Genomic DNA, 23,673 nt, shown 5'->3' on the forward strand with positions numbered 1-23,673 from the left:
AGGCCAGTAGGGTGCATGGGACCAGTAAGCCAAGAAGTAACAGGCAGCTCACTCCCTCACACCCTATATTGCCTGCAATCCTGCTCCAGCTGCTGCAGCAGGGGATTATAGGGGGTCAGGGAATGAATGTCTCAACATAGTCGAGGCTTCCCCACGTGTTAGGGCTCTGGGGCTTTGAAGGGCCTTCCTGCCCAGTATCTCTCCTCTGTGGTTACTGGGCCTGCCCTTTGGGGTGAAGCCGAACCAGCCAAACCCCAGCCAAGCCTGTGGGACAGCCTTTTGCCTCTCTGTCTCCCGTGGGGCCCTCCCCAGGTTAAGCACTCTCAGTTCTCAGAACCTCAAAAGGCAGGATATTCATTCCTCTCACTGTCCAAGATTCCTAAGTTCTAGAGCTGGAAGGGACCTTCTGCTAATCTAATCCTCATGTTAAAAAGAGGAAACTGAGGCACAGGAAGGCTAGTCCAGGGCTTAGTTAATGTTGCAGGGGAAGGGAGTGAATCTCAGAGCTCTGACTGGAGAGCCAGGGGCCTTCCCCCAGCACTGCCTGCCCCTCCTGGGGATACACTGACAGAAAGCCTGCCCCGAGTGGTGGTGCTCTTGGTCCCCTTTCTCTTTGGCCTGTATTCTGCGGGATGGTGGCTGTCAGGGTCAGCCTCAGGGGCCCCTCTCAGTGAATGGATTCTAGGAGTCATTGTGAAGCTGCCCCATCTCCCGGTGGCCTCCAAGTAGAAGTGTAAGAGCCAGAGGAAAGACAGGCATCAGAAATGTGATGGGAGATCTCTCCCTTCTTCTGCTGTCCACTCTACTAGCCACTGAACCAAATGCTAAGGATACCTGTGGGGTGGCCTGAGACAACAAAGAGCTGGGCTGGAGTTCCTTTGGGTTAAAAAAAAAAAAGGCAGAGGACAGTCTCTGTCAGCCAGAGCCAGAGCCAGAGTACTGCCATTCCTTCTGCTGGACAAACTGGGAGAGGCAAGCATTTTCTCCATCCTGAGAAAGATCTCCAGCCCTTTGTCTACCTTGAGACGGAGGAGATGGGAGCTGTCTGATAGATGTTTTCTCAGTGATCCATTCCCCACCGAGCCAAGCACCAGGGATGAAGAGTTTCCCATCCTTCACCAAGAGAGGGGATGGCCTGAGCAGCTATCCTGCTCACCAGAGCATGAAGCGTGCCTAATTTAATAATGCTGATCATTCTTCAGGCCAGGAGCCTTCACCTCACACATGACCCATTTTTTCAATCAATCGGAAACATTTACATAACAGGCTAACCCAAAGCCCTGTGTTTGCTGAGCACAAAGAAGAAAGGGTTTTAATTAAAAGAGACCAATTCACTAGAAAGGGGTGAAAGTTTGAATTAATGTGTTAGATAGGAAGTGGTCCATGAGCTCTGCAGTCCAAATGAATTAGTGGGATTATGGTTATTGGCTTTATTGAGCCTTGGTCAGGAGGTGACAGCCTTGATTTGCTTCTGTGGGAAGAACATCGGAGCAGCTTCTCTCTGAAGGCATGACTTACAAGTCCCCTGTTTCTTCCCAAATAGAGTGAGCCTGAGGTGGGCATGTTGGCTATTTGGCAGATATGGACTTTGGAAAGATATTTTGTTCAGGTAGCTCCATTGGGGTGATTGGTGAGTCTGTGGTCCATCCGCTGGTTGCTTGTCTAAAGACGATGACAGTGGTGATGATAACCCTCACTTTATCCAGCTGGGCAGCAGCTTGCCGAACATTTAACAGAAGAGTGACTTATCTGTGCCAATCAGAACGCCCTGAAGAAAGAAGGAAATGGTGGTGGGGGGAGGGGGATAACAGCTCACACTTCTTCAGCCTAAGGAAGTTTTCTGAGCACCTTACTGATACAATCACTTTTGACCCTCATGACAGCCAGATGAAATCATTACAATCACCCCTCATTTTCCAGATGAGGGATCTAAAACCAGAGAGGTTGTAACTTTCCTAGACTCATCTAGCCAGTAAGCATCTGAGGTGGGATTTGAACCCAGGTCTTCTTGACTCCAAGCCATGTTCACTATCCACCACCCCATATTTCCTCCCTGAAGATGGAAATAATATTCATTCAAAAGCCTTAGAGACTCTACTGGAAATGGGGCTGGGCATAGAAATGCTGTGCTGAGGCAGAGCGGAACATAGCAGAGAGGGTGTTGGGCTCCTTGAAGTCAGCAAGGTATGGGTTCAAGTCCTTCCTCTGGACAGTGGTCCTGGGGCCTTGGACAAGCCCCTTTAGGACCCGCCACTTCTCCATTCATTGGCTGGGTGTAATAATAGCACTTACCTCAAAAATATTTTGTGAAGTTGAAATGAGATCATGTTTGTGAAGCCCTCTGCAAATCTCAGAGTCATTGGATTCTAAATACAGAGCTGGGAGCGGCCTGGGAGGGCACCCATTTTAAACCCCTTTATTTTTCAGATGGGGAAACTGAGTCCCAGGGAAGAAAAATGATTTGCCCTTATGAGTCCTTACTCATAGGTAGCAAGCCTCAGAACAAGATTTTTACTAAGTCAGGGGATTATACATTTGGAGCTTAAAAGAATCTTAGGAGGTCAAGAAATCCTTGAGTCCAACCATTAATTTTGGAGTTGAAGAGACTAGTCTTAGAGAAGTGAAGTAACTACAGAGCCAGTGCTATCCCCACTGTCCTCCACTGCTTGCCCCTGGGCTAAAAAAAGTGGAGTCATTCTTGCCTGGTGGAATAGCCTCAGGTTCCTAGATTTTGAGGTGGATTAAAGGACCCCAAAGGCCAACTGGTTCAACCTCTTCATTTTACAAATGAGGAAACTGAAGACCAGGGAAGCTAAGGTACTGTAAGAATGTGTTATCACCATTATCACTAGTGAGACACAAGGAAAAAAGTTCTGGGATCATAAAATATTAATTAATAATTAACTAATAAATTAACCCAGGAGTTCATGGGGCAAATGTGGGGATGCCTGAGCATCCTCCCATGGAGCAATGCTACCACGTTTCCCAATGTCTCTTCAGCTCCAGATAGGAACAAGTCCATCACGAAGGTTCTTCCCATATAGACGTTTCTACCCTCTAGGGGTGAGAAGCCTATTCATATCCTAAGGCTTTTCTGGCTACCTAAAATCACTGTGGCTAACTGCTTTGATGGAGAAATGAGGATGGATCTGGCCAGGGAAATTATGAGGCTATCACTAAAGCCAGTCTCCCTGGGGAGGAGGGGCCCAAGGGGCAGAGAATGGGAGGACTCTTCCTTCTCTACTTCTATAAGCTCTGCTAACGTTACACTGGACATCTTGACTGTCATAACATGCTACTGACTCACATAGAGCTTGCTGTCGACTACTAGCCCCAGATCTCTTCTCACATGCACGGCTGTTTAGCCACATCTCCCCATCTAATGTTTTTTAGCTGATTCCATTTGTTTTCACACCACATTTGTTTCTGAATATCACCATCCTCCCTCTAAAACTCATCAAGTCTTCTCTTATTTAAAAAAAAAATAAGAAAAAAAAGTTCGGTGAAACTAACCAATGTTATCAGCCACATTTATGAAGTATTACATACCAAAATTCTTCTACTTCCACAATGGAGGCAAGCACGTTTTATGTGGTTTTCTGGGCCCAAGTTTGGCTATTATAATGATACTGCATTCAGTTTCCTTCTGGCACTTTTTTCTGCTTATATTGTTGTAGTCACTGTGCCACACTTGTGACATTGATCTTTTGAACCCCAGTATAAAACTTTACATTGGGCCCTTTTCAATATCACCTGTTCTAATTCAGCACAAAGCTCTGGTCTATCTAGCCCTTTGGGATCCTGACTCAGTCCCCAGGTGTGCTAGCTCTCCCTCCCAGGTTTGTGTCCTCAGCAAAGCACTAAGCATTGTCTGTGTGCCCTTATCCAAGTCACTGATAACAATGTTGAGCAGCACAAGCACAGGACAACGATGCCTGGGGCATTTGACAGACAGCTACCTTCCAAGCTGACCTTGATAGAACTGTTGATGGCTCCTCTTTGGGTCCATGTACTCTACCTGTTCTTCATTCACATAATCTTCTGTTGTCTAGTCTTCACACGTCTCTGCATTTTCCACAAGAACATCATGCCTTTGCTCACTGCCTTGCTAATAGCTATGTAAACTTGGTCCCTCCTTCACTCCCCTCCCAGCACCACTCCAGTCACTCTGGATTTCTCCACTGTACCTTGGCAGCATTCCCACCTGGAGAATCCCTCTACCCTGTAGCCCCTTCCACCAGTCAGTGATCTCTTCCCAGAACCTCCATCAGGAGGTAGTGTCCAGGCCAGCCATGCTCCCTCCAGCCTCCCCTTGTGGCTCTGCTTCTGACTCTCCCAAGTCTTCCTGGTTTAACATGGGAAGACGAGGCATGAAGGGAGCTGCCAAGGGGGAGAAGGTGAAGGGAGCTGAACACAGCAGCATAGATGGAGAGTGAATGCTGCCCACAGGACCACGCTGCCTGCTGAGCCCCTTCCACTCAGGCATAAGCTCCCTGGGGATGGAGACCCCACATGTTTGTCTTTGTCTGTTCTCCCCAGGGACTGTCACAGGAGACACACCACAAATTCTTGGCCAAAGAACCATGGCCGCCAGAATCCGGCCCCTTCTGTCTGGTCTTCCCAATGAATTGGAAGCCGTGGTTGTCATTGCCTGTGCTCTTCCAAGGCTTTTCGGGCCTGACACCGATTCTTCTTTGCGTGTAGGCATTTGGACATTGTTGTCTTCTTGTTGTGATTGTTGTGTTTCTGTTTTCCCTGTCACCATAGTAGCTTTCTTTGGTCAGGGCTCTGTTTTAGTTTTGCTTGTTTTTAGCCTATTTCATAACTTTTAAGGCTGAGCTCTGCTCCTGAGACACGGGGGGCACTGTCCCAAGCTTCTTTCCCTGCGGGCCAGGGGTCTGGTCACTGGTGTTCTGCACCGGGACCCCTGGGGCTGGGGCTTGTCCACTGCACGAGAGGGGCCGGGTAGACTTACACCTGGTGTGCCCTGGGTTCCGGGGCTGGCAGTTTGCCCACTGCGCTGGCCTGCTGAGCCAGGACTAGGGCCTCCATGGCCGATCTGTGCTCTGGCTAAATGTGTGCTGGCTTGCCTAGAAACTGCCTGCGCTGGGCTGTGCTCCCCAAGTGAGACAGGCCTTTCCGGAGGCCCTTCTAAGTTATCCTGGGCTGGAGAATTGTTTCACTCTGTCTTTCTGGGTTCTGTCGCTCCTGAATCTGTTTAGCTGCTTGATTTAACAGTTTCTGAGGAAAATTGGCGACAGCTTCAGCGACTTCCTGGCTTCTCTCTGCCATCTTGGCTCCGCCTCTCGTCATTCTCCTTGTAGGGAAAACAACAGTGACAGCTTCAATCTGGGTGAGAGCCTCGGAGGGGAAATGTTGGCTGGGCAGGGAATTTGTCAAAGCCTCTTTCTGAGATCAAACATCTGAACCATTTTGGGTGGTTCCTCTGTCTCTTGGCTCCTCCTCAGTGACTTGTTTGGTATCTGGCCCACAACAGGTACTTAAGAATGTTTGTTGATTGATATCAAAAATATGCTCTTGTTTCCCCAATTCGACTGTGCAAGGCACTGGGGAAGCCACAGAGAGAACACTGAGCTTGGAGTCAGAGGGCCTGGGCTCCAATCCCATTGCTGCCCTACATCAGCTAGATGACATTGGAGTGACCATCTCACCTCTCTGGGCCTCACTTTCCCAATACATAAAACAAGGAGCTGGACATGGTGGCCTCAGAGATCCTTCGCAGCTTGGGGTCTATGGTCCTGTGGACGATCTTTTGTTCTCCTTGGTGTTAGTTCTATGATATGCAGATGAGTGTTCAACCACAAAGGGAGTGAAGGGGCAAGGAAGGGACAAGATAAGGCACCCTCAGAAAGCTTGAGGACGGAGATAATACTCTCAGGTGCTAGGGGGCAGGGAGAATGAGATCATAGAAGGCTTCCAAGAGGAGGTGGCCTCAGGCTGAGCCTTGAAGGCAGCCTCCATTCTGGAAGGCAAGCAGGAGGCATCAGGCTCCTGAGACAGAAGTGGCTGGCGGTTTGTGCAGATGAACGCAGAGCAGCATTTGGCCCCACCCTTCTGTCAAACCCACACCCCTTCTCTTATCTTCTGCCTCAGTGTCCTCCAGCTGAATTCCAGGCCTCAGCTTGTGCTCTCTGTCATCTCCCCTTTCTGCCTTCTCCCCTTCCACCACCTAGGTAGAGGTTCTTTACTCATTCTGTGTCATGGACCCCCTTGACAGTCTGGCAGAATCATGTTTTTAAATGCAGCAAATAAAATACATACGGTTATAAAGGGAACCGGTAAAATTGAAATAAAGATGTAATGCTTTCACATCCATGATGATGTGAAATCTATCCATGAATCTATCCATGGCCCTCTTGGTGGTTAAGAACCTCTGATCTTGAAGGTCCCTCACCAGCCCAGCTTCCTCCTCTTGGGTCCAGCTATGACTGCTGGCTACTCACTTTGGCCTTGCCAGCTTGGGCAGAGATGTGACAAGACAAGGCACTGTGGAGAGGTTTGAGTATTCACAAAATCATGGGATGGTCTACAGTGCCATCTTGTTAACAAACCAATCACACAGCAGGCTGGTGCTGGCCAGGCAGGAGCCACTTCAAGAGGAGAATGGATAAAGATTACCCAAGTGAAGAGGCGCTTTCCTGGGCTCCAGAGCTGCTGGTCTGTGTGTGTTCTCTCCCTGTACAGGCAGCCTCCTTTGGATCCCTTCTATCCAGCCTTGAGGGCCCCTCCACACCTTGACCCAGTGACTCCTGCACCACCACAGAAAATGGAATCCAAAGTCTCTGAAGGGGGCCTGAATGTGACCCTGACCATCCGACTGCTCATGCATGGAAAGGTAAAAGGCATTGAAGGGGTTAGGGTTAGAGCTGCCATTTTGTTTGCTAACTGCCAATATTTCAGAAACCAAGAACTAGAAGGCACAGGAAACCTGGCTCTCCCCAGGGCTTCCCCCACAGGATACACCCCTACAGTGAGGGCCTGCTCACCCTTGCTCTACAAATGCACACACTCCTTTTACAGGGCGTTAAGATGCTTTTTCCAAATAGGGAAAAGCTTAAACCTGATTTGCTTGTGCTCTGAGAACAGACACTTGGTGGCCTGCTTGCCTATTGGGGCTGCCATATTGTTAGGGCTCCAGAAGACCTGACTTCACTCATCACGATTTGCTGAGTCCTTTACCTGGTCCCTCCCTCTCTCCATCAGCACAATGGATGGAGATTCTAATACTTGTCTGGGGGCTTCAACTTCTTATCCTTTTAAACCTTTCCCTCACTCTCATATCCTTATTCGTACTAAGCTATTACAATGACTTAGGTCTCTTAACCCCTCCTCATATCCATATGGCCCATTTCCCCAGTACCACCACCACCACCACTACCTGCTCTGGCTTCACTTGCCTCCAGAATCCCAAGGACTGCCAGTGGAATAGGTAACCAGTTATTCATCTATAATCCCTTGCTCCCAGACCATCTGTCATCCCCAACCTGGAAGTAACCCTACCCTCTGGTTGGGTCGCTCCTGTTCCTATCCTCCTGAATACCATTGGAGCAAGTCATCATTGTTAATTTAGCTGACCCACTCGAAACTCTTGGGGCATTACTTCAGCTGGGTCCTACAACTGTCCTAATCTATTTTTATCAAGTCCTTTTCTTGCTTCTCATAGTGACTCTTTCAAATATTTCCTTTCCTTCTTTAACCACAAATAAGAGCCCTATCCCTCACCCCTACAGATAGATAGCTTTGCCTCCAACTTAGAGAAACAAAAAATCTCAAAGTTGGAAGTGGACTCAAGTGTTATCTTCATGGGGAAGACTGAAGCTTCCCACCTCCATTCCTTATCCTTTCCCAGCATCCCTTTTCCTTCCCTTCACTTTCTGGAAGAGGTATCCCTATTTTTTCCTAAGGCTAGTTTCCCTTTCTATCCTTGAATCTGTTCCTTCCTGCCTCTTCTAGGATACTGATCCTCTCTGTTCCCAACAATAGAGAAATGTAAGCTCCTTGAGGCCAGGGTCTTTGTAACCCCAGTACTATGCTCAATCCCTCAAATGTAACAGGTTGGTTGAGTTAACTTCCCTCTCCATTGACATCTTTCCATCTGCCTACAAACATGGTTAGGCCTCTCCAATCTTTTTTAAGTCTTCTCTTGACTCTTCCATCCCATAAATTCTGCTTTCTTTTCACTGCTATCTCGATGAGCTTGTTTTCTTCACTTCCTCACCCTCGGCTCTCACTTCCACCACCTTGGACACGTTAACATTACTCTACCTGTTTTCTATGAGGTCTCTTTCAGCCTCCCAGTGGCCAGATCCAGTGGCCTTTCTTTCAGTCTTCCAAGTCCTTGGCTTCTCTGAAGCTTCTGGCCTCATTCCTATGAGATACTATCTTTTTCATTGGCTCTCTTGGTTCTGCTTTCTCCCTGCTGGCTCCTTCTCAGTCTCCTCCATTGTTTCCTTTTTCTCTTCCCAACCCCTTCAGTTTAGTTTATCCCCCCTTTCTTCTTTCTCTTTATTCTCCCTTTTTATAATCTCATTCCTTTCCATGTCTTCAGCTGCCATGTCTTTGCAGATGATTCTCAGATCTCTGTATCCAGCCCTGACCTCTTTCTGAGTTCCAGACCCATGTGTCTAGTTGTCTATAGGACATTTCTGGGTTGCCACAATTCACCCAGTTCCCACATTCATGACCATGGGCTTATCTTTGGCTCTTCACCACCACCACCACCACCACCCTCACCTCTCCCATCTGAGAAGTTACTAGGTCCCTTTGATTTAGTGACCTTTTTCAATCTATCGTCTCCTCTTGACCATCACCACCTGCTAGACTACTCTATCAGCCTTCTCCCAGTTATTTCCTTTGCTTCTTTCACATTCCACCAATTTATCCTTTATAGGACTGTTGGAATAATCTTGCTTACAAATTGAGACAGTGTGACATGGCAGAAATAGCACCAACTTTGGAGTCAGAGAACCTGGGCTTAAACCCCACTTCTGCTACTTCCTATTTGACCGTGTGCAAGAGACTTTACTCTCTGGACCTCAGTTTCCTCATCTGTAGAATGTACAGAATTGAATTTGATGGCCATCAATGTTGCTTCTAGGTCTAAATCAGGGCCCTAGGATTGTACATTGAGTCTGTTACACCTTGCTCAGAAAACTTCACTTGCCCCCCATTGGCTCCTAGAAATATTTGCCTCCCTCTGCCTGGCCTTTGAGGAACTTCAGGATCAAGGACCACCACCTCTCCATTCTTGCCACAAATTGCCCTCTTGTTAGTTCTCCAATTTCCCAGCAAATTGTACCAATCACTTCCTCCCATGCACATGTTATAGCGTTTACTATACCATGTTCTTGCTTGGACTAGTCCCCAAGCCTAGAATGCCCTCCCTTCTCCATCTTCAACAGGTGAGGTCCTCCTCACCCCTTGAAGTCCACCTTTAAAGCCCTTTTTTTGTAACAAAACCTTCTTTGATCCCCCTAGTTGGTAACAACCTTCCCTCTCAGCCCTCTCCCAGAACTTTGTTTGATAACTCTGTAAAAAAATGTAATATTGTACAGCATACCAGTCTCTGTTAATTCTTGGCTTCATGAGGGCAAAGGCCATGTAGTATCTGGACTTGGTATCTCCCTCAGGATGTAGAATCATGCTATGCACAGAAGAGGCATTCAATAGATGCTTGTCACATTGTATTTTATTGCCCCATATCTCACAGACATGTTGTAAAAATCTAGTAAGACCTAGTTGAGGAACATCTCTGATACTTTCCTGGAAGGGTGACCTGTACAGATACTTTGTCTAAAACCAATGCAATGAGCTCCTTTACTTTTTGTTCAATGTAAGACAAGTACCTTTTTCTTTGGCTGCATAGAATTGGGATCACCACATGTTAAAGAAAATTATGCCAATTATTAAATGAACCAGGTTTCAAAAAGCACAGTTTTCCTTGGGTAGCTTGGGTTTGCTTTCTGGTGAAACGCCTCAAGGCAAAGATATACAGATTGTTGTTGTTGTTTGTCCTTACTAATGACATCAGAAAGGTGATGTCTCTACTTGCAAGTGAATTGGATTTAAGTGAGGCAGGGCTGGGCAAAGTCACCAGCCTCACTCTCTCCTCTGGAGCCCTCCAGGTCCAGTGGCAGGACATGGGTTAGGATGATTGAATGTGGCCCCAGATGCAGTGAGACCTCGACCTTTTTAAGCTAAGGTCTTTCACAGGTCCCAGTTTGTCTAGGGCAGGGTCCATTTAGTGATTAAGGCTAGGTAAGAAAAAAGAAAAGAAAAACATACAAATCAGTAGAAAAACCAAAACACTCACCTACCAATCTAAAACAAAACAGAGACAGGTCAATGCCTCTTGGTTGCTATCAGCCATGTGCTACTGTCAATGGACCCCCCTGCTGGCTGTGAAAGGGTTTGGTTGGGTCATTGGAGTGGAGCAGCATGGGGTGGTCTCAGAAGTCCCTCCAAAGACACAATTGATTCTAAGGTTATGTGAACAGAGAGGGATTTTAAGCATCCTTAATGTGAGGGAAGAGGGATTTCTTTTTCATCACTGACTGATTCCACATCTCCCTAAAGGTCTCATGTTTATATAGAGAGCATCTCATGAACGGTTCATCTGGAAAACAGTCAGCTGCTCAGCTTCTCTAGCTCTGAGGCGCTCCCCTGAATCCCCGTTGTTTACAGACCTTGTTAGGACATGTGCAGAGGCACCTGGGGACGCAATCGTTACTTATCCAGTGGGACCATTCGTTTTTCTGGAGGTGGGGGGAGGAAGATGAATACTGCGGGAAGGAAAAGAAAGTCATCCCCCTGCTTTGGAACCCCCGAGGACTTGCCAGCCTCCAGCCTCCACCTCCCTGAGTGGCTATTAGTCGGAAGCCTCATTTTGTTTTTGTTTTCTCTTTTTCTGCAGGAAGTTGGAAGCATCATTGGGAAGGTAATTATTTCGTGGAATGTCTTCCTTTATCTCTACGCTTCCTGATCCGGTAATGCTAGGTTATATTAATTGTGAGCACACGTTGAGTAGTTGGTCGTCTAAATCGGCAGCTAAAAGTAATCCTTGGTTTTGTAACAAGCCCCGATGTCTCCCAGAGCCCCCGAGACTCTTGTGGCTGCAGAGTCCGTCCTCTCTCCTGCCTGCCCTCATTTTAAACCACATCACAACCATGCTGCTCTGTTGCTTTTTAAAAACAAGAAAGGAGGAAATCCGATAACCTCCCTGGTAATTAATGCTTCTTCAACAGTAACCCCCCTCACAGGGAACCCAAACTGGTCATGCTTCAGTCAAAGCCATTTGGTCTTGCCTTGTACTCAGGACGAGCTGAGAGTCCGTGGCAACCAGCCCGTAGGTACGATCTTTGACTGGGTTCACACGCTTAGCCCTCACCGATCTCAGAACCAGGCAGCATCTGGTGGCTGCAGAGCTGGCTGAAAGGCCCCACCCCAAGTTCAATGTCAGCCTGGCAGTCCAGCTCTGGTATGGTGCCCTAGGCATCGATGCTTAGCCTAGTGCTGTTTTTGAAAGGTTGATTTTCAGTGACTCAGAAAAAGGTGGAGGGGGCATGCTGATCAGATTTGCAGATGGAATAAAGCAAGGAAAGACGTTCAGCACCTTGGAGAGCAGAGTCAAAATACAAAGACCTCTCCACAATCTGGGACATGGGGCCAAATAAAATAAGATCTTAGAATGACAGGAGACCACTAGGTGGCGCAGGCCTCGAGTCAGAAAGACTTGAATTCAAATGCAGCCTCGCTTCCTGGGCAAGTCACTTCACTCTGTTTGCCCTGCTCCACTGAAGAAGGAAATAGCAAATCACTCCAATATCTTTGCCAAGAAAACCTCATGGATAGGAGAGTCTACAAGGTCATGAAGAGTTGGACATGACTGGACCACAACAGGATGATAGGGTTAAAAGCCTTAGAGGTCATCAAATCCAACCCCTTCATTTTACAGTTGGAGAAACTGAGGCCCAGAGAATTGTGTGACTCATGTAAGGTCACTCAGGTGGTGAGTGGAAAAGCCAGGATCAGAATTCAGGTTCCCTGACTCTTAATCTAGTATTCTTTCTACTATTAGTGATAAATGTATCTCTTTAATGACTTCACAATGCATGTTCCAGGATGAATAACCAGTCTATTCGCCCCTCCACCCCACCAAAAACAAAACAAACAAACAAAAAAGCATCTGGGGCTTTCGGGGGCCCACAAGCTCAATGTGGGAGAGCAGTGGGATATTGCAATGAATTAGGTTAATGAGACCTTGGGCGACCTTAGAAGGGACACAAGAGCCAGACCCAAGGTGTCTAGTGCAGGGAGGATGAAGCTGGGCTGCAGAGCATCCAGAGAAGGGCAGTTGGGATGGGGGAGGGCCTCGATTCCTGCCACAGAATGAGTTTGACTCAAGCGTGGAGCAGTGCACAGAAGGGAAGATGGGAAAAGAGAGGCTTGTTCTGCCTGACGTCAAGGGGGAGAGCCAGGAAGGACTGGGGGTGGGGGAGGCTGCAGGGAGGCAGATGTAGGCTCAAGGTCAGAAAAACAAATCCTAAAAGGGAAAGCTTTCCCAAAGTGGGATAAGCTGCTGCTAGGACAGGAGGTCAGCTTCCCTCACTACAGTTCTGACCATCAGCAGGGGCTGAACAACCAAGCCAAGTCCACTAGTGTTCATTAACCACGGTGACAAGATCAAGCAAGAAGAAAGACAGCCCCTGCCCTCAGGGAGCTCACATTCAAACTGGGAAAGACAGTCGATAAAAGGAAGCTTGAAAGGTCGGGGGAGAGGGAGAGAGAAAGAAGTCTACAGACCCAGAGAGGATCGGAGGCGTGACTATGGCTGGGCAGCTTCCTTAAAATGGAGGCTCTGGGGGCAACTGACCAGTGGGAGGAAAGACTGGTGGGTCACAGTGGAGAAGCCACTTGTCTGGAATGTAAGGTCGCAGAGGGGATTCTAGGCCAGGCACTGGAAGCCAGGGTCCCAGGGTCTCTAGTGCCCCCTCAAGCTCGGGTTCTGCCCTTGATTTCTCACTTCCTCCATACCAGCGAGGGAGACTGAGCAGGGCTTAGAACACAAGACTACAGGCTCCCTGTTTGGAGCACAGGCTTCTGGACTGACCATTTCCAGTAAGGACAGAGAGCATCCTTGCCTCTACAGAGCTCAGGATGGGCCAGCAAGGAAGGATGACCACCCTCCCATCCCCACTCCAGCCTTTCCTCCTTTACTGGAGCCTGACCAGTGAGGACTCAGTTCTTGTTTGCCAACAGCAAGCTCAACACATGCCACTGGTCAGTTTTGATTAACATTTTCCCCTCTTTTCATTATCCTTTATTATAAGAGCTAGCTCTCTGGGAGGGCAAGGGGAGGGATAAATTAGGGAATGAAGATAAAGTAAAAAAGAGAGAGGTGAATTTTTAAGGAAAATGTCAAGCCCTCCAGCCACCCTCCTCCCAGACCTGCTTCCTGCCAGGAGTTCTTGGGCCTTCAGGGAGAGATCATCAGCAAATGCTCCTCCCTTTATGAGACAGAGATAGTGCAGTGAATACCATTGCCTTCCATTACTGAATGAGTGGGGTTGGCAGTGAAGAAGTTGTCACCTCTCAGAAAGAGGTGGCCTGAGGGTGTCAGACTGGGCCCCCATGCAGCATTCCAGTTCTGGTCTACACTTTCCCAACTGTGGGATCACCCTCTTCATCTGAACTTTCCCATTTCCACCTCGTGGAGACAAGAGCAATGTCTTTGATGATGGCAAATCCCCAACCCACTTTTGGTGGGAGGAGCTGGCCTGGGGGCCAGGGGACTTGGCCTCCTGTCCTGGCCCACCTACCAGCTTTCCAGCTTTGGACAAATGCTCCCCTACTTGTGGGCCTGAGTTCCCTCATCTGTTAAACAAGGGCATTGGACTGGCCTCAAAGGGTCCATGGGCACTGGCATGCCGTGATCCTGGAATGAGGCCATAGCCCTCATTTTTTGTGTCCTGTGCTCTCAGAAGGCAGCATGGATTTCTCACTTGGAAGGATCTTTGGGAACTTCCGGGGAAGGACCAGGGATGAGCATGACCCAGGAGTGGTATACACAGTCTAGTTTTCACAGCTGTTGAGACAAAATCTGATTTCTGGCCTGTCCTGCTCACAGCTGCCTTGCAGGTCCACATTGCTTCAGGTTCCTGAATGTCCCCAAGTCATACCACAGGAAGTTTACTTTCAAACATCCACAGTTGGAAGGCTCCAAGCAGCCTCACCCTCCAGCCAAAGGAGAGCCCTGTATCTTCCCCATCATTGGTGGCTGCCTTCACTTACACACAGGGAGCCCTTCAGTGTTTACAAAGCACTTCACATGGATTACTACCTCACAGGGGCCTCAGCAGGCTCCTATCTGGACACCACACCTGTACTGTCCTCATTTATAGACAAGGCTCAGAGATAGAATAAAATGACTTGCCCAAGGTCACACAGAAAGTTAGCTTTGGAGGCTGGATTCTACCCCTGCACCCACCAGCTTTTCCAGTGCTCCGAGCTCCCCAGAACTGCCCCCCGAGCCTAGCCCTCAGGCAGCCCCACATCGGCCTCAGTCCTTCAGTTCTCTGTTGGATGACTGACCTGATAATCTGAGGAATGCATCCAAGTGAAGGTGTTAGTAGCTATGTGATAATGACTGCTCCCCAGATTCTAGACCAGAACTTGTGTTTCATGACCTAGGAGCACTGTGACTTTGGGCATAGCTCAGCTTAGCAGAGAATGCCTAATAAAGCTCTCTTTCATGCAGAGAAATTCATTTGAAAACTGGGGTACATTCTTACCAAAATCTGAAATTAGTCACTAAACAAGAATGAATTGAGAGCCTGCTCTGCAGCAGTCACTGTGCTAAGAGCAAGAGGTACAGAATTAAGAGGGAACAGTCCCTGTGTTCAGTAGGTACCACCACATGGATACCATAGACAGGATATGGGCTACATGGCCACCCTTTAGGGTGCTGGAGCTGCAAAGGATTTAGGCTGATCTACCCTTAAGTTTTGTTTGTTGCATGGAAGGTTTAGGGCTGCACCCATAGTCCTAATTGCCACCCCCTCCCTGAGCATGCCTGAGAAAGAAGGGAAGGGCTCACATTTTCATGGTTTGGGGTGCATGGTTTGTGGAAGTGATTTGGGTCCAGGGAAGGGCTCCCAAGCCAAGCTCAGTGGAAGGGTGGAGTCCAGAAGGGAGATGCTCTGGGAGAAGTTCAGAGAGGCCACTAGAACCTCTAGTGTATCCCTGCCCTGACCCAGATACGAAAACCAAACCAAAAGGGAAAGACCCACTCATGAGAGACTCAGTTCTTTTACCACTGGAACTCTCTGCTGGGCCCTTTAGACCCAGACAAGGTGGTAAGTCAAAAGGCCCCATTGCCCAGGAGAGGGACATGCCAGAGAGGAGAGAGGTGGGTAGACAGGGGCTGTCCCTTCTGGCTCTCGTATCATGGAGGTCAAATTTCCTCAGGGATGGGGTACCTGATATCCGACTCTTCCCTGGGATTCAGGGGCTCACAGTATCCTAAAATTCCTTCAGTCAGGTCTATGCCCCCACCAGGGACAGAGTTTATGATGGTTAGGGCAGTCCCACCCTACTTTCATGGGAGCTCCCCTCAGACCAGCCGCACATCCCTGTGCCTTCCAGGCACAAAGATCTCCAGCCTGGTAGTCCACCACTGCCGTGATGTGCATTGGGGAACATTCCAGCAGACTTAAAAGTGGATGTCATTTCTTCATTCTGTTTTCTAACTCTCGTTTCAGAAAGGAGAAACAGTGAAAAAGATGCGTGAGGAGGTGAGTTGAGTCAATCCATTTCAGCTTTTAAGTGACCTTAGAGGGAAGCCTTCCATGGTGCCCCAGACTGCATTTGTGGTCCTTCATCCACTCTGTGTGGTAGGGTCACAGACTTTGCTCTGTTGATGGGAGAAAAGGTAGGGGGACACAAGGAGGAGTCCCCTCATAGCTGGGGAGTCCCAGAATTCCTGAACAGGGCTAGGATTGGCCACCTAACACACATATGTACCCACAAACATACACAGACTCACACATACACCCACTTAACCACACATACACATACACTCATGTACATACACACAGACATATACATATACAGATGCTCACACACATACGCATACACACATAGACTCATTCCCATTCACTCACATACACACACACATACATACACACAAACACACCATCTGCATGGTACAATTAAATAGGCAACTGGAAATGTCTTACCCTCAGCTCGGTGCCCTGGAAGTACTCACCAAGCATCTCTTCTCCTTCTGCTGAGTCTCAGGGGGGTGGTTCTCATTTATCTGCAGTGGGGAGGCTCTCCACATGCAATCTGGGCAGATTGGGCAGAATGGGCCTCTGGAGCTCTTCCCCTTGTTTGCTGTGAAAGGGAATTGATATCAAGCAGGTCCCTCTACATCTAAATTCTCTTCTGAGGATTGCCAGGCAGACACCATACAAATATTTTTGCATTCATTTTCACAAACAAGCCCAGACCAAGCATTTGGAGTAAATGCCCTCTTTCCTAAATGAGATCTTGCATGCAACCCATGGGATTTGCTTCATTCCTTCTCCCAGAGTGGTGCCAGAATCAACATCTCTGAAGGAAATTGCCCAGAAAGAATCGTGACCATTACTGGCCCCACCGATGCCATCTTCAAGGCTTTCGCTATGATTGCCTACAAGTTTGAGGAGGTAAGAGCATTCTCCTCCCCCTCACACCATGGCCAGAATGAACACAGGCTGCTTGTAATGTTCGTGGAAGGACAAAGCCAAAGCCTAGGGTTAGCCCGTGCTGAAGCCTCTTGTGACACCTAGCTTGCTTGCAAGTGTAGGAGGAGTAGGAGATTTGGGTTTGTGTTCATTATAAAAGTCCCATTAATGCCACAGAAAGGGGAAGGTCACACAGAGGAGCCTAGATCTAGGACTAGGACCAGCCTCCTCATTTTGCAGATAAGAAAACTGAGGCCTTGGGAGGTAAAAGAGTCAAACAGGTAGTAGCAGTTACTACCATGTAGTAACATAGATCAGATATGAACCCAGGTTCTTGGACTCCAGAGCCTGGGTCTTGTGCCCTGTGCTCACTCCTTGTCCCCTTCTGGTCCACTGAGTCCGGCTGGTCCTCAGGGGACAGATACAATGTTCAGGGAGGGACTCATCCTGCTGGCACTGCCTGCAAGGATGCTGGGGCAGAATGACGGCTCCTCTAAGGCATGGGCTGTTTCCCTCTGGAATTTGTATGCCCTGTGCCCGGCACGTAAGAGGCCATTGACAAACGCTTTTGGTCAATTGATGGACCAAAGAACCTCCTGCCCCAACGAGGTGTCAGAGGAGGACTCCAGTGCACAAAGGCCATTTAAGGGACTTCCCGGTGCCTCAGTTCCTCCTCGGTGTAAAATTGAGGAGGCTCGTGGCCAAGAATAAGGAATGACTTGTGAGGTGATTCCTCTAACTCCATCCTTAGCTCCATCACAGGTTCCCCTTGGCAGCTTTCTTGCCCAATCAAGTCATACTCCACTGCCCACAATCCAACCTTCTTTTGTTTCTCTCTTCTTCTACCCCCAGGACATCATTAACTCCATGAGTAACAGCACTGCGACCAGCAAGCCACCGGTAACACTGAGGCTGGTTGTGCCGGCCAGCCAGTGCGGGTCACTGATTGGCAAAGGAGGGTCCAAGATCAAGGAGATCAGGGAGGTAATGGGATCCCTCATGGATTCAGGCAGTTGCAAAGCTCCACGCAATGGCAGGTCTGCTGCTCTGCGTGAAGGACAAACATGGCGGCCATCCACCTCCATAGGAAGCAGAGTGTTTTTGCAGCATTCACAGCCAAAATATGGTGCATCAATCAAAACTTATTAAACACCAGTCCTTAACATGGTGACACATTGGAGGTGCTTAATAAAAGCTGACTGATTGATTGATTGATTGGCTGATTGAAAAACACACTTCCAGGTGTCATGAGGGGAGACAGACACACTATCACATACATACACACACTCACACACACACCACACCCACACACATACAATTGAAAATCTCTTCCTTGCTCTCAGCTTTTACAAACAAAAAAGAAACCCAATACCCATAAAACATGCATCCATGAACCTAAGATGCTACTGAGCCAAATGCCCATCAATATGATGTGTCCAGAGGATGTGAGGGCTTGAGGATGGCAGAATGAAGGGGCTCATAAAGTCATGGATTTTTAATCAAAGAGGATGTGAGTCTGAAGGAGGTGAGTGGGGGTTCGGATAAGTAAAAATGAGGAGAACGTTGTTCACACACACACCTCAAAGCTGAAAGCTGGACTTGGGGAATGCCTCCTCCTGACACATGATCTCAGAGCTGGGTTGGGACTCAGAGAGATCATCTTGGCCAAATCCTCTATTTGGCAGCCAAAGCCTCTGAGGCCCATCCGTGACTGAGAATCTGGGATCAGACAATGATGAAACAGAACCCTGAGTGACTCCATTCATTAGAGTCAAGGTCCAGTGGGTTACAGGGAACCCTTATGGGCTTGAGCTGGACCAGCTGGACGTGTCAGGGAACACTTGTCCCTTCTCACTTTCTCCCTTCATGTGTCTCCTGGTCTTGATTTCTCACTGAGTACATGGAACGTCATTGGGTGAGATGAGCTCTGGACTGCCGCTCATGCTATGTGATTTGGGGCAAATTGCTCCTTTTTGGGCCTCACTTGCATAATCCACAAAATGAGAAGCCAGAATGCCTTCTAGCTAATGCACACTAACCATCTCCTTCCTCATGACTTACTTAATTTCTCCACTTCCCTTGGCTTATTGGATGCGCAGTAGTTTCCTTCTTACTTCCCTTGGCATAAAGTTTGGGCTTTTTACAAAGGCCTTTTCATTGCTTCATGGCCTTGCAGACATGTGGCTGAGAAGGCCACAGACATTGCCCTCTATGGAGGATATCAGAGTGAGGCAGTGAAAAGAGGACCTGAATTCAAGTCCTGACCACCTATGTAACCTTGGGAGAGTCAATCACTCTCTCGGGTTCTGTTTCTTCTTTTATAAGATGGGATGGTTAGGTAAGATGGCCTCTAAGATCTCTCCCAGTTCTAAGTCATGTTATAGATACTATGGCCCTTATGATCCAACATTGTCCTTTATAACTCAAGCTTCTATCTAAACCCATTTCTTCTAAGTGTGTAATCATAGTATATAAAATTTCATATATTTGGTGATGATAATTAACCCTCTATTAAGACTCCTCTCAAGATTGTTGTTTAACCTTTCCCCAACTGTTGCATTTGCTAACTCACTTTTTTCTGTCTCTACCACTATATCTTTACTCTATCTCTGTCCATCAAACTACAAGCAGCCCCCTCATCAGGACTGCTCCCCCAAATCAAGATTAAGGAAAGGAGCATTTTGTAATTGTTGTTAATATTTCAGAAGATAGCAAAGGTTGACATTGAAAGACAAATGGTTGTTTCGGAGGGATAGAAAGAAAGCTGGTCATTTTGTCTTGCAAATCCAAGTGGACATGTATGGGCTTTGATAAAGACAAAACATGCAGTGCCCCTCTTAAAGCAGAGATGGAGCTCTCAACGAAATTGTTTGCCTGTTTATTTCTGCTGATCCAACAGTGTCCTTCTTTCTCTTTTTTTCTTCTTCCAATTTCCTATTTTTCCAGTCTACCGGTGCTCAGGTTCAAGTGGCGGGGGACATGCTGCCCAACTCGACAGAGCGGGCAGTGACCATCTCGGGGACCCCCGATGCCATCATCCAATGTGTCAAACAGATCTGTGTGGTGATGCTGGAGGTACAGTCTGTAGCAGTGGGGGTAATGTATAGCGGCTCTCAACCTAACAAATCTTACCCCTGCAAACCGCCGATCAGCTATCAATTACTTCCATTGATCACAACCCATGGGCTGAGTCATTTCTCATTTCCTGGTAGCATTCCTTTTCGTATTCAGGCCATATATTTGCTCTTAGGGCACATGAAGATGTTACATTTGGGGGTCTGGGTTCAGATCACCTTCTTTCATGTGTGGCTTCATCTTAGTCCATATGGGATATTGACAAGAATCAGCTGTAAATTTCAGGAAACTGTTGTATAGCCTCACTCTGCCCCAGTTTGAGGGCCTGCAATTCTGCTTCTACCCAAACTAATTTAGCTTCGGAGTACTTAGGTTGGACCTAGGAGACAACCAGTCAGTCTGCTTCTAGTCTGCTGAACCAGTGTCTGCTTCTTCCTTGGTCAGACCTGGTGATCCAATGTCAAGCCCATTGTGGCTGCATTTGGTATCTTTCACCATAAAAAAAAACCTTCAAATATTTTATGCTGTTTGGGGGAAAGAAAAAATGTGTAGACTAAACGCAAGCCATTCCTCTTGAGTTTGGGAAATGGAGAAAACCAAGGAATCTCCTAGAAACTAGAGGGAATGATTACCAGGAAGCTTCTCAGACATGTCTTAATCTTATGGATGGTAGAAATATGTGCACCAGAGATGGTTCTTTAGGAGTAACGGACACAGAAATGGAGGGAGGGAGGAGAGGAGAGAGAGAGAGTGGGGGAGGAGTTGAGAATGAAGAAGCCCCTGAGGCAGCTTCACAGTGAAGGAAGGATCTAACAAAGTGGAAGGAGCACTGTGGCGAGGATTCTGAAAAGACTGGGCCATTGCATCTTCACTGACTTAATATGGGGGGGGGCACTGAGCACTCATTTTCAAGGCACTGTGGGAGAAAGAGAAGGTGCCATATGTTACTTTCCTCAAGGAACTGACAGTGAGGAGCTGGACAATGGAAGAAAACCAGTATGGAAATTATTGCAATCGAAGGTCCTCACAAATGCCATGGGAATTAAGTGGGTATCAATGACCAAAGAAGAGAAATGTGGGCTAATTAAGGGACAGCAAGATGGTGCCCAGAGGGGGATTTCTGCCACAGTTGTCATGCCAAAGGCCAAAGTGTAGGGGAAACATGGTGCTTAGGAAACTGCCAGACTTCAGACAACAAAAGGAGTACTAAAGAAGGCACAGCTCAGTCACGGATGCTCCTCTCTCACTCTTTGCATTATTTATTCACTTGATCATGTCAGTAACAGACTGAAATGGGCACTTACAGAAGAGAAGAGACCAAGGGGTGGTGAATAGGAAAGGTCATGCAGCAAGCCTGTCACTATTTCCTCCGATTCCAGTGGCCCTCACAGCAGAAGAGAGATTCTGGATGCTCTTGTGGTACCCCAAATTGAATGTCCACTTTCAAGGGGAAAGGATGTGATCTTGGTGAACTTGATTTAAGCCCTTGATGTATGAGGTAAGTAGTGAAGTAAAAGGGTCATGTATCTGGAACCAATTGAATGAGGACAGTCCAATTTTCACCATACTTGACATCTTCAGTTCATCAAAGATGCCATCCCTCCTCTTGCTTGCAAAGGATGTGACCTCTCTATGCCCAAGTCAATAGTCTTTATGAGATGTGGGTAAATAATAATAATACTAACAGCAGCAGTAACAATAACAAAAATACCTAGTATCAAGGCTTCTCACGATGGACTCCCACAAAGTTAGCTCAGCTAAAACACCTAGAAAAGGCACAGAGAACTCAGTGGAGAAACAATAGGAGCTTTGGCAATCTGGGTTCCAGAGAAAGCTTAAGGTTGAAAAAGGTGACATTTTCTGCATTATAAAGTACAACAAAGAAGTGATGAGTTTTAATACTTTCACTGTAACCAGCTTGCCCTAACATGGGTGCTTCTGATTGCTTCTCTCTTGAAAAATAACGACCACAAAGTTAATGTTGAAATTATAATTCTCGGCTCATTCTCTCAACTCTTGAAAAAATTATAATAATGCTATTTCTATTTGTGGCACTTTCTCCTTCTGTGGCCTTGGACAAGCAACCCCCACCCTCACCCCAGCCCAGGCCTGTTTCTTCATCTGTACTAAAAGGGAGTTGGACTCGGCCTCTCAGGCCTCATCGAGCTCTTGGTCTAGGACCCTCGGTGCAATTCTGAACCAGTCTTGAAATTCTTGCAGCACCTGCACTTGCCCCTTTTAAGCCTTCCTTTGTGCCAAGGCTTTTAAGACATTAATTGTACTCTAAGTTGTTTTAAGGAAGATATTTCCCTTGAAGTGTAATATTCACTATGTTACAGAAAAAAATAAAACTCCTGCCTATTTTCTTCCCTAATGTTCCCCTGCAAACCCCAAAGCAGGTGGGGTTTCAGTCCCCTGCCTAAGAAGGGGGACACTCTCAGGAGTCTCAGGCTGACCCTGCTGGACACTGGTCTGGTCTTGCTCAGCTGTGTCAGTCTGTCCTGCAAGACCATCGCTGTCACCAGATTTCTTTTCTTCTTTAGGCAAGCTATTACAGTCTTCCTAAAGAACATATGAACTAGTACGTGTATATACTTGGATTATGTTGGCAATGGATGAATTTAGAGCACTGGCCAATCATATGCATTTTATTCATTTTGATGGATCTGTGATCTCCTCCAAGACAGTGCTCCCTCCACTGGGCCAGATCACAACCCACTCCCTACTTCTTATCCTGCCTCATCATTGCCTAATCCCTGAGTCCTACCTACAAAATATCCATAGAGAATCCCCCCCTCCCAAGTCAAGGGTATCCATCTTCTGTTTCACTCAATATGTCACAGATGCCACTGTCATTCTTGAGCTGTGCTTCACTGTGCTTTTCTCACCAATGACTTGCCCCCTCCCAGATTGTCCTACATGTCACTGCTTCTGAAGTGTGGGTCATTGTTGGTGAAGCCACAGCCTGCTTACATCCACCCTGAAACTTTCCATTACCTTCTGAGTCATATGCCATCGTGACTCTTCTGAAATCATGTTGGTCCATAATTCCCTGACTTTAAGCATCACTATTAAACAGTCAATGAGTAAACATTGATTTAACACTTACTGGGTGGCCAGCACTGTGCTAAGCGCTGGGGATATAGAAGAAGATCAAAAATAGTCCCTGCTCTCAAGAAACAAATGCTAGAAGAATAATGGGGTTCAAAATATTTGTTTGGGGGCAGGGCAGACAGCAACTTGGAATCTTTGAAAGCAGTGAACAATTCCTCAAACACTATCCAGGTTGGTCTCCCTTTCCTGTTCAGTTTTGGGTCCAGATCATGACCCCTTTGCAGTACCTATCTGAGACAAACGTACTTAAAGACCTCCCTGGGCTGCCTACATAGCTGCAAGTCATCTGGGCAATGTGCAGTTGTCATCCATTGACTTTTGCCTGTGTGGATTGATAGGACAAGTTCTTTTGAGAGGCCATACTTTTCTTGAGGAGGTTCCATAGTTTCCTGGGGTTCTGAACAGCCAGCACATTGTTGTGGGAAACATGATCATATAGAGAACCTCACCATCTACAGGGAGTGGTTCTTCCATTTAGGTAGGATTGAGGAGAGAACCAGTCAGTCCATGAAGAACCAGGACATCCTCCATGACAATGGCAGGCAACTCTGGTGAGCATGCACTCTCCTGTTGCATCCTTGCTTGATGTTACAATTACCTCTGTACATATACACACCACAGATGCAGAATGGGATGTGAATACATTTATGGGAACTGCCTAGTTGGAAGGAGAGTCTTCAAGATTCGTCAGTTTTACCAAGTCATTTTTTTTCTTTTTATAATCAACAATAATAAACAG

General features: G+C 47.3%; 1 protein-coding gene across 19 annotated transcripts in view; it reads left to right on the top strand.

Annotated features, from left to right (window-relative positions):
• PCBP3 (poly(rC) binding protein 3) overlaps positions 1–23,673 on the top strand; it is a 376,369-nt gene that overhangs the window by 285,948 nt on the left and 66,748 nt on the right. For 11 of the 19 annotated variants that reach the window (XM_020973420.2, XM_078154588.1, XM_020973428.2 and 8 more), the window contains exons 5-10: positions 6,706–6,856; positions 10,934–10,957; positions 15,780–15,812; positions 16,611–16,727; positions 17,598–17,729; positions 19,692–19,820. In XM_020973420.2, the coding sequence (XP_020829079.1) occupies positions 6,788–6,856; positions 10,934–10,957; positions 15,780–15,812; positions 16,611–16,727; positions 17,598–17,729; positions 19,692–19,820 (504 nt within the window). In that variant the 5' untranslated portion in view covers positions 6,706–6,787. Of the gene's footprint in view, positions 1–6,705; positions 6,857–10,933; positions 10,958–15,779; positions 15,813–16,610; positions 16,728–17,597; positions 17,730–19,691; positions 19,842–23,673 lie in introns of all 19 variants that reach the window. The other 8 variants (XM_020973415.2, XM_020973418.2, XM_020973433.2 and 5 more) reach the window with 1 other exon arrangement.

This window comes from Phascolarctos cinereus, unplaced genomic scaffold (assembly GCF_003287225.1).
Source record: "Phascolarctos cinereus isolate Bilbo 61053 unplaced genomic scaffold, phaCin_HiC Scaffold_5;HRSCAF=322, whole genome shotgun sequence".
In the NCBI taxonomy this organism is placed as follows: domain Eukaryota; kingdom Metazoa; phylum Chordata; class Mammalia; order Diprotodontia; family Phascolarctidae; genus Phascolarctos; species Phascolarctos cinereus.